The 11,008-nt window shown below is 37.0% G+C and overlaps 1 protein-coding gene across 1 annotated transcript; it reads left to right on the forward strand.

Moving 5' to 3' along the window:
- Nucleotides 1–6,811: 6,811 nt before the first annotated feature.
- LOC120869768 (beta-defensin 110-like) lies at nt 6,812–6,964 on the forward strand. Its single transcript, XM_040249043.1, has one exon. It carries the CDS (start codon nt 6,812–6,814, stop codon nt 6,962–6,964), a length of 153 nt encoding a protein of 50 aa, XP_040104977.1.
- Nucleotides 6,965–11,008: the final 4,044 nt, after the last annotated feature.

Raw genomic sequence — 11,008 nt, forward strand, 5'->3', positions numbered from 1 at the left:
AGATGACAGAAGAAAAGAAAGAGACACATGCTCCAAGAAGAAGGGACCAGTGTTACTCTCTTCCTTCACAGCCTTTCTGTACATCCTTCCAGGCCTGTGTATCACTATCGTGCAAAAAGAATTAAATAAAATTTAATAATGAACCATTCAGAGGTGGTTCTACATCACACACGCATCTGGTGCCTTTTATTTTCTCTTGATCTCTTGGTACCAGAAACAGCATGATTTATTTTATGCAAGTTCTTCAAGAACTATTCTTATTTCTATATGCCCTGTGCTCGTTGGCATAAACAATGTTGGAAGAAACCCTAGGTCAGAGGTAGTGACCCATCTTATTTCTGAGACACATGCCTCCAAGGAGATGTGCTGTTATTTTATTATTAAATGTTGTTTATAGAATATCCCATGGAAAAAAGTATAAATCCACTGAATGTGTGAGGTAAGACACTGAGATACAGATCTCTCGAGTGTCTCCTGAGAGAGAGGTGGAATGAGAGAATGGGAGAGTGTAAGAACAGAAGAGCAGAGGAAAGTCACAGTCACTCCAGTTTCCACCCATTTGTTTATATAGTGAAGAAAAAAATCTGTATCAGGAGAATGAAGAGGGAGTGTGAAGGGAAGAAAATAATTTCATAAAAGAGAATTCTGACCTAGGAAGTCAGAAACTATGACTAACAGCTGAACTCAGCTCCTCCATCCTGAGAGGTGAGCCTGTCTGAGGAGACACAGGCAGCAGATGGAAGGAGGAGGAATCTTCCGCTTTCAGCTCCGCTCTGCCAGACTTCCTCTCACTACCTCCTCTGAAGGTCCAACAGTAGTTTTCCCCCACAGTCCTCTCAACAATGCATACATATCATACATTTTCTACTCAAAACATGCAAATTCTTCTTTTATGATTTTAGGAATACAATTTAGTAAATTGTATCAACTCAGAATTCTTTTTAAAAGAAATCATCAATACCACAACAGAATAATAAAACAGAAATTTCCCTTCCTCCTAAAATAAATAATCCTTTGGTCATTCAACTAAAGAAAAAAGAAATCTATTGAGTGGAGACTTATGTACCGGCCTAGGACTCAGAAGGATGTAAGTATTTCCAGGCCCCAGCTACTCTCTTGATATTTTTACCATTGTGTCTCCTCCCATATTCTAAATGCAAATATGAGATCTAAGGGTCTACGTGCATACTGAACATTATCTATTACTGGAAAATGCATGGAAAAATCATTTTTCCCTATTTAGATAAAATTTCTAGATATATTTCTTCCACAAGAGACTGTTTAATTTTTAATTTTATTTTAAAGTTGAATTTATTTTTTAAAAATAATTATTTTAATAAACACAAGCTCCCATTGAAAGTGAATGCTGTTAGTCGTGTCTGACTCTTTGTGACCCCATGGACTATACAGTCCATGGAACTTTCCAGGCCAGAATACTGGAGTGGGTAGCCATTCCCTTCTCCAGGAATCTTCCCAACCCAGGGATCAAACCCAGGTCTCCCACATTGCAAGTGGATTCTTTACCAGCTGAGCCTCAAGGGAAGCCCAGCCACAAGGGAATACTGGAGTGGGTAGCCTATCCCTTCTCCAGTGGATCTTCCCAGTCCAGGAATTGAACCACAGACTCCTGCATTGCAGGTGATTCTTTACCAGCTGAGCTATCAGGGAGGCCCATGAGCTCCCATTAGGAAACAGTTATTTGCTAGGCATACATTAGAGGCTTACCTGCACTCTTTCACATTTTAATAACTTAAAATAGACTTTGTTTAATGTGTTGCCTTGTAGTGTAAATATCTTCAAAAGTATTTTTACAACATTCATTTCAAAAGACTTTCTCAACCTTAGCACTTATTGATAGTTTAGTCCAGACAATCCTTTGTTGTGGCCGCTGTCCTGCACTCTCTTTAGCATCAAGACTTTTCTCCCCACCCCAAGTCTCTACACATCAGATGCCAATAGCACCCTTTCCCTTAATTGTGACAACCAAAAATGTCTGCCTACATTGTTAATTATCTCCTTGAGGGGGCAAAATCACTCATGGTTTAGAGTCGTTCGTTTATAATTAAGCACTCTTTCTCAGATATAAATGGAAAGATATAAATGGAAACCAAAAAAAATCAGCAGTGTTTTCAGACAACCAATAAACTTCCCATGTTTTATAAGACCAAATATCTATTTTTTTAATAAAAACATATCTCTATTTGCTTTTATGAGAACAAATTAGGTATTTATGAGAACAAGTATCTATTAATGATTTCTTTTAAAAAGAATGCTATTACAAATGACCTAGAGATGATGATACATTGATGACTTCAGAAAAAAAATTAGCCTAACTTTTGAACAGTAAATATATCAGCCACATGAAGAAGGATATTAGTAATTTAAATGCTTGAGGTGAAAGTTTGAGTATTATTTGCCGCCAGATACTGGGTCACCATTACTTCAAGTCCTGTAAAATAGAATTGAGAAGCCTAATATACTATTAATATGGAACAAATAAGAATTGAGTTTTTTAGTGACCAGCAAGAAATGGTAGATGGTGAGAGGTTTCTTAGAAGACATGTGAGGCATTTCTGAACATGCACTAGTCTGTGCTAGTAGAACTTCCACCTTTCAGTTCTTGATAGAGAAAACCAAAACCATCTAAAGTCTTTATTTGGTCTCTCCTTGTTTAATCCAGTGTATATTCAAGCTGCCAGCCTCTGCCTTCAGAACAAGGAACAAATGTGATAATCTTGAAGAAGGTAAACCCATGAGTATCAAGTATGAAATTATTCTTCCTTGCAGAAATCTTTTAATTGCGTGTGATATAAACTGAAAATTCTCTAGAATTTAATGAATTTCTGCAGCCAGAAAAGAAAGAGATGTCACAGATTATTCATATTGTTTTCAGAATTTCTTAGCAAAAAAGGAAAAATGCTTATAAATGGGAAGATTTCTGGTAACTTTCTTGCTCATGCACTGTAATTTTCATTACATTTATTGACCAGACAGCTAAATAGTCTAAAATTAGTTAACTCTCAAGAGCTGAAAGTTTACATTTTCCCCTCCTTTGGCCCAGAATCTAAATTTCCATGACATTATGTATTTCCCTTTATTTTTAGTTTCCTGTCTCAATTGGTCTTGATGAAATAGACACCTAAGGGTATTGGATATTTTTGCTGTTATTCAGTAGCTCAATAACATTTAATCAATTAAAAGCATCATGTTAAAAACATCGAATTCAAGGGCAGGACTAGGGAAAGAAGAATTACCATCCAGTTGTGATATCATGCATTCAAACCAGATCTATCTCAGAATTTATTTGACCTCAATGTCCTTGGGCAAGAACAAAATCTAATTCCAATTTGTGATTTATTTAGACAGCATCTGATTAATGACTTGTTTCTTCCCAGGTATGAAGTCATGGGTTTTAGATTTGAAGATTAAACAAATTACAGCTTCTGTCTTAAGGCATTCATTTATTGTTTACAAACTTGAGTTTTAAGTACTATTCAATTTGATAGAGTAAAAAATAAATAGCACAGGGGATCTGCCCCCAAGATCAACATCATCTCATAATACTGATAATAAGTGAGCTAGATTCTGCCTTCCTCACCCCCTCATTTGTTCACCAATTCAATAAATAGTAGTTGAAAACCTACTGTGTGTCAGCCTTAATGTGATAAGATTGGGAGACATCAATAAACAACACAAAAACCCCTAGATTTGTGGAGCCATATTTTAGAAGTAGAGAAAAATACAAATAGTACTCATAATATATAAGCAAATTATATTAGAAGGTAATAAATTAAACAGAGGTAGGGACCCCAAAATGCTGTTGGGCTGTAGTAATTTAAAAGGATCTTTCAGGGGTCCCTTAGTAAAAAGTTGCAATTAGAGCAAAAAAATGAAAAAGGCAAAGATGTGACCATAGGAACATACCTGAGATTTGTGAGAAATGCCAGTGAGGCAAGGGTGGCTAGGCAAGAGTGACTTAGGAGGAGAGTCCTTGGTGAGCTGATCAGAAAGGAAGTGTATATACAGATTAGTCGGAGCCTTGCAGGAACTAAAAAGGATCTTGCCTTCTATTCTGAGAGAAAGCCAGTGAATTTTAGCCAGAGGAAAAACATTCTTTGAATTTTGTTTTAAAAAGACATTTCTGAAGTGCTTTCATGATTAGGAGATATTGAAATAATATGGTAATATATGATGATAGCTTGGTCCAGGATGGTAACCAAAAAAAAAAAGACAGGAATGGTAGGATTATGGATATGTTAAAAATAGAGTTAGTCAAATTTTAAGAGTTTTTTTTTCTTTAAGCTATTTTCTTTTTTTTTAATTTATTTATTTTATTTGGAGGTTAATCACTTTACAATATTGTCAGCTATTTTCTAATCTGTCTCTTTCTATTCTTGACCAAAATTCTTAAAAAACAGCCCAGACTCATAGCCTCTGCTCTGTCAAATCTTGTATACCCTTCTCTCCAATACATTTACCTGTATCAATTAACTGAAAATCTTCTTGCTAATATTATAAATGTCTTCTTAAAAGCAAATTCAAAGGCCTATTTTAATTCTTCATCTTGCTGGAATTTTACATGTGGCTGGAATTGGTCACTATATTGACAACCATTAACTGACTTCCCCATTTTAATAGTCTCTTAGATGCCGTGGCCTCTAGCATTTCATCCCTGAATATCCTTTCTTCTTGTTTTCCCAAGATTATCTTGCTTATTACAATGACTTCTTCTATCCAAAAGTATTTTTCTCAATATCTTTCTCAAACCACAGAGCTGTATTTATTACTAGTTTGGGACTTATATATTTTGCTGGTTTCGAAAGTTTTAAATATTGATATATCCAAGCAAAAAGCCATCTTAAAGACATTAACGTTCTGCTAAAAATTCCTTTAAAATACTATACTTAATGGTTAGACTATATAATTGACAGACCAAGACTGGTCAAGTGAATTTCCAGCTCATAAGAAGGAACACTGCTCAAACTTTCCAGGTTCTTTAAGGTCTGGTCTGTGTTTAAAGATCACCTCTAAAACTGAGCAGGATATCACAAGAAACTCAATTACCTTAAATCCAAACCCTGGCAAAATAATTCACTATTTCTAGGTTGACCTTGAGTCATCTATTTAACTACTCTGCTTTCATTTTCCTCATCTACAAAATAAGCATGACAACAATATATTCTTTGTGAGGTTGTTATGAGGACTAGAAATGAATTTAATATTTTTAATCAACATGGATTTGATGGATTGACAAGATATTAAGGTCTCAGGAATACCGATTAGTTTAAAAAGTACTACCCTGGCAAACGGTTTTCGAAAAGGTAGGAGCATCAGCACACATCCGCTGTCAGGCGTAAGATGGATAGCTGGTGAGAAGTTGCTGCCGTTTGGCCACCTCATGCGAAGAGTTGACTCACTGGAAAAGACTCTGATCCTGGGAGGGATTGGGGGCAGGAGAAGAAGGGGACGACAGAGGATGAGATGGCTGGATGGCATCACTGACTCGATGGACGTGAGTCTGAGTGAACTCCGGGAGTTGGTGATGGACAGGGAGGCCTGGCATTCTGTGATTCATGGGGTCGCAAAGAGTCAGACACGAGTGAGTGACTGAGCTAAAATGAACTGAATTGGGAGCCCAGTCTGGAGCTCTCTGATGACCTGGAGGGGTGGGAAATTTTAATGAATTACTCTATTGTATTTTTTCTGACACACACATATGCAATATTTAATGCACAAAATGTATGTGTGGAGAGCAGATGAGTGGATGCTTTATCCAAAACAAATAAGTACCATAATAAAATTGAAGGAAAAGAAATAAGCTTGACCATCAAAGTGTCTTCTAAAGCATTCATTGCTTTACAACTGGCTTTTTAAATTGAATTTTTAAGAAAAATAAAATCTTTTTATTAAAGTACCAAAACTATTTGCTTCTGTTTAATATAATTTAATGTATGAATACAAAGCTGTGAATCTGGAATCTCAAAACTTCTTTCTTTGCGTTGTCCCAAATGGCTCACAATAAACTAGGAGGCTATTGGGGGGCTCCACTTTCTACTAAATACTTAATGTGCAACAAAACTATTTTTCTATGTGCATCTCTAAATGTTTTAGTTTTTAATAAATTACTGTAGAGTAAGTATTTTCATGCCTACTGTGTTACAGTCATCGAGAATATATATATATATCAAGTAAGAGATTACAAAGAATCAGAAGAAACCATAACTCTCATATAAGGGTTTATATTTTGGTTGCAAGAATAAAGTATTGCAACAAATGATCAAGAAAAATACGTATAGTGAAGTACAAAATTGTGTTATGTAGACTGTTAATAGGAACATATCCATTTGTTCTGGTATAATGAAAACAATTTCAATTAAGAGTAAGACCTGGAATTGACAAAGTACTGAACAAATGATACTGTAAAGAAATAAGGATAGGTTTCTAAAAGTGAGAAAACATGAAAATGAAAACTATAGGCTTTTTAAGAACTATAAACACCATCTTAATGAAAGTCTGGGAAAGTCAATCTGCTCTTAATAATAAAGTAAGAAAAAAAGATAGGAGAGCAAGAGCCCCTAGGAGCCACCTGAAGTTTAATACTGACGTGAGCTGTAAGATAAGGTAAAAAGTGTATATAAGTAAAACGTTTTTATCTTGTTTATTGTCAGAAACAACTGGTAAATTGTGTTATAAAACAATTTTACATCTCAAACACTCCATCTCCTATGCACATGATCTCATGACTAGAACAGGTTTTCTTTTACCCTTGAGTAAAAAGACCCCTCTATGAAAAATTAGATTGATGTCTAAGATGTCTTTCTTGATTGCAGCCAGAAGTGAACTTGAACCAAAGTATAGATTTGAGAGATGCCAAGAGGTGAAAGGAATATGTAAACCATTTTGTGATGATATTGAATATGATTACGGATATTGCATTAAATGGAGAAATCAGTGCTGCATATAAATGCTGGAAATCAGAGTACGATCGAACATCAAAGTCTGGAACAGAGTTGCATCCTACTGACCCAAGAGTGGGTAAAAAGAAAATGTTTGCCGTATTGAATGGAAATATGTACTCTTGAATCTTCAATAGCATTATTTACACAAATAAAAATAATCTGCAGTCTCTAACCTGTTTATTCTTTGCACACTTTCTTCATATTTCAGATGGAAGAACTTATTGATTGAGCAAGGGAACTCTCTAATTGTGCTTAGCATCTCATTTTGACCACTTTTGCTACTATAGGAGCTAGGAAAGAAAAGACATCATTTAGTTTAACAAGAGATTATTAATGTCACATACTCTTGTGTGCTTAAAATTATTCAGGCTACTTTGTCTGAAATACTTAAATTATACTGTTTACACGGATGTCGATATATCTTGTGATTCCATTTAATCAAGACAAGTACTAATTTCTGGACTAGCCACTTCAAAGGTGAGCATATTAGCTGTCAAGCAGAAAACAGAAGACACAACAGGGCCTACAAGGTACAAGAGAGACCTGTAGGCTGCAAGTTTGAAAGTAGAATGTCTGTGACTCGGAGACACATTGTTCAAGGACTTTCACCCACATAGTTTTTATTATGCTTCCACCAATAGCTATGAAAGCTGGAGAGTTAGGTTTTTTGGTTTGTTTGTTGGTTGGCCAGGTTCCAAAACATGTGGGATCTTAGTTCCTGGACCAGGGTGCAGACCTGTGCCCCACTGCATTAGAAGTGTGGAATCTTAACCGCTGGACTGCCATGAAAGTCCCTGGGGAGTTTGTTCAAAAACAAGAGTAACAAAGTTTTCTAAATTAAAACTGGAGATTCAAAGATTAAAAAAACTCAAAACCATTACACAGTAGACAACTCAGGAATCATTAACAAACTTAACATTCTTGAAGACTGTTAGGCCTTGGATGACTTAGTGAAGTTCTTCAGCTATCATCCTGTTAATAAACCAAAGATTCAATGATTTTCTAAGATTTAGAACTAAACTATGAACCAAACAGGTAAACTATAAATTCAGATATGTATGTCCCTTATCCCAAACTCTAGTGAGCTTCAGGTATATAATATCTTTGTTTCTTGCTTTAAGAAATTTCACCAGCCACAGGACTTTGAAATTTGTAGTGTTTTCCTTCTTTTTAGCACATCTTTCTCTAATAAAAGGAGCATATTTATTGGAATTTTTGTTGAAACCTATTGGAAAGGTGAGACCGGAAATGGAAACACTCTTTGCCCAAGGCTCACACAGCCAGAAAATAGTAAAGGGACACTCAAACTCAGTCAGTCTGTCCACACATCCTATGCACTGGCCTAACAGACAGCTTAGATATACACATCCAGTTCTCCTGGGCTTGGTGGGGAGAAAGATGTGCTTTGTTCTGCATTTCAAGCATCACTTAATCAGAGCAAGAGAAGTGATGAGACTTTGTCCAAATGGAAGAAATGGTGTAGACAAGTTTAGGCCTGACAAAAATGGAGAGTGTGACTAAATCAGTGGCATCAGACATGGATAAGCATCAGAAAAATTTAGGGGTATGTATTTAAAAGTGCAATATTCTGAACCATACCCGTGAATCACAGAATGAGAAAGTTCACTGGTGGTTCCAAAGACAGTGTGTTCTTTAAGTCATCCCATTTGATTCTAAACATTATGAAATTCAGAGAACCACTGATTCACATAATCCATCTGTTGCTTCTGAGCATGAATTCACCTTTTAATTTTAGATTCAGTCATCTACCATTTACTAAAGCTTAAATAGCTTTAGTGCTGTTATATACAGACAGAAATTAGAGGAGCTCATTATTGCCTTTCAAAAATTTGTTCATTCACAAATTCATTAATTCTAGTGTAGTGAATAATAACATGGGTTCAAGAATCATTCTGCTTTGGTGCCTAATGTCAGCAATGGCAGTTACTAGTACACTGATTTTGAACAAGTTGTTAAATGAATGCCTCTAATCTTCATTTACCTTCATGTGAAATGGTAACAGTAAAACACAGCACAGTGATGACAGCAGTATCTACCTCATAAGCTTGCCGTTGTGTTTAATTGAGATAATTTAAAGTGCTCAGATGTTAACAAATATGTAGCAAATATTCAATAAATACTGTTCCTGGGCATCTAGTAAGAACCAAGTCTTTGGCTAAATATAAAAAATAAAAATAGAGGGACTTCCCTGACTGTCTAGTGGTTAAGATCAATCATTCCAAATGCAAGGAGCATGGATTCGATCCCTGGTCAGGAAACTAGATTCCACATGCCATGCACAGCCTGACCTAAAACATAAAATAAGTATATTAAGATTAAAGTTTCTAAAATATTAATTAGTAAATGAAATAAAAATAGTGGAGTTGTAAAGAATATGTATACAATCTACATACTTTTCAGGACATTTCTTTCACCATTGCCCCTTCAGTTCAGTTCAGTTCAGTTCAGTCACTCGGTCGTGTCCAACTCTTTGCGACCCCATGAATCGCAGCATGCCTGGCCTCCCTGTCCATCACCAACTCCTGGAGTTCACTCAGACTCACGTCCATCGAGTCAGTGATGCCATCCAGCCATCTCATCCTCTGTCATCCCCTTCTCCTCCTGCCCCCAATCCCTCCCAGCATCAGAGTCTTTTCCTATGAGTCAACTCTTCCCATGAGGTGGCCAAAGTACTGGAGTTTCAGCTTTAGCATCATTCCTTCCAAAGAACACCCAGGGCTGATCTCCTTTAGAATGGACTGGTTGGATTTCCTTGCAGTCCAAGGGACTCTCAAGAGTCTTCTCCAACACCACAGTTCAAAAGCATCTATTCTTCGGTGCTCAGCTTTCTTCACAGTCCAACTCTCACATCCATACATGACCAATGGAAAAACCATAGCCTTACTAGATGGTAAGACATCTACCCAAGTAAGATGGTAGGTGTTGCAAGAGGGCATCAGAGGGCAGACACACTGAAACCATACTCACAGAAAACTAGTCAATCTAATCACACTAGGACCACAGCCTTGGTCTAACCCAATGAAACCAAGCCATGCCTGCGGGGCAAACCAAGATAGGCAGGTCATGGTGGAGAGGTCTGACAGAATGTCGTCCACTGGAGAAGGGAATGGCAAGCCACTTCAGTATTCTTGCCTTGAGAACAGTATGAAAAGGCAAAATGATAGGATACCAAAGGAGGAACTCCCAAGGTCATTAGGTGCCCAATATGCTACTGGAGATCAGTGGAGAAATAACTCCAGAAAGAATGAAGGGATGGAGCCAAAGCAAAAACAATACCCAGATGTGGATGTGACTGGTGATAGAGGCAAGATCCGATGCTATAAAGAGCAATATTGCATAGGAACCTGAAATGTCAGGTCCATGAATCAAGGCAAATTGGAAGTGGTCAAACAAGAGATGGCAAGGGTGAACGTCGACATTCTAGGAATCAGCGAACTAAAATGGACTGGAATGGGTGAATTTAACTCCGATGACCATTATATCTACTACTGCAGGCAGGAATCTCTTAGAAGAAATGGAGTAGCCATCATGGTCCACAAAAGAGTCCGAAATGCAGTACTCGGATGCAATCTCAAAAACTACAGAATGATCTCTGTTCGTCTCCAAGGCAAACCATTCAGTATCACAGTTATCCAAGTCTATGCCCCAACCAGTAACGCTGAAGAAACTGAAGTTGAACGGTTTTATGAAGACCTACAAGACCTTGTAGAACTAACACCCAAAAAAGATGTCCTTTTCATTATAGGGGACTGGAATGTGAAAGTAGGAAGTCAAGAAACACCTGGAGGAACAGGCAAATTTGGCCTTGGAATACGGAATGAAGTAGGGCAAAGACTAATAGAGTTTTGCCAAGAAAATGCACTGGTCATAGCAAACACCCTCTTTCCACAACATAAGAGAAGACTCTACACATGGATATCACCAGATGGTCAACACCAAAATCAGATTGATTATATTCTTTGCAGCCAAAGATGGAGAAGCTCTATACAGTCAACAAAAACAAGACCAGGAGCTGACTGTGGCTCAGA

This window comes from Oryx dammah, unplaced genomic scaffold, assembly GCF_014754425.2.
Source record: "Oryx dammah isolate SB20612 unplaced genomic scaffold, SCBI_Odam_1.1 HiC_scaffold_11, whole genome shotgun sequence".
NCBI classification, from domain to species: domain Eukaryota; kingdom Metazoa; phylum Chordata; class Mammalia; order Artiodactyla; family Bovidae; genus Oryx; species Oryx dammah.

Excerpts from the sequence above, each read along its gene's own strand:
- LOC120869768 (XM_040249043.1), top strand. The coding sequence starts at position 6,812 with ATGTCTTTCTTGATTGCAGCCAGAAGTGAACTTGAACCAAAGTATAGA.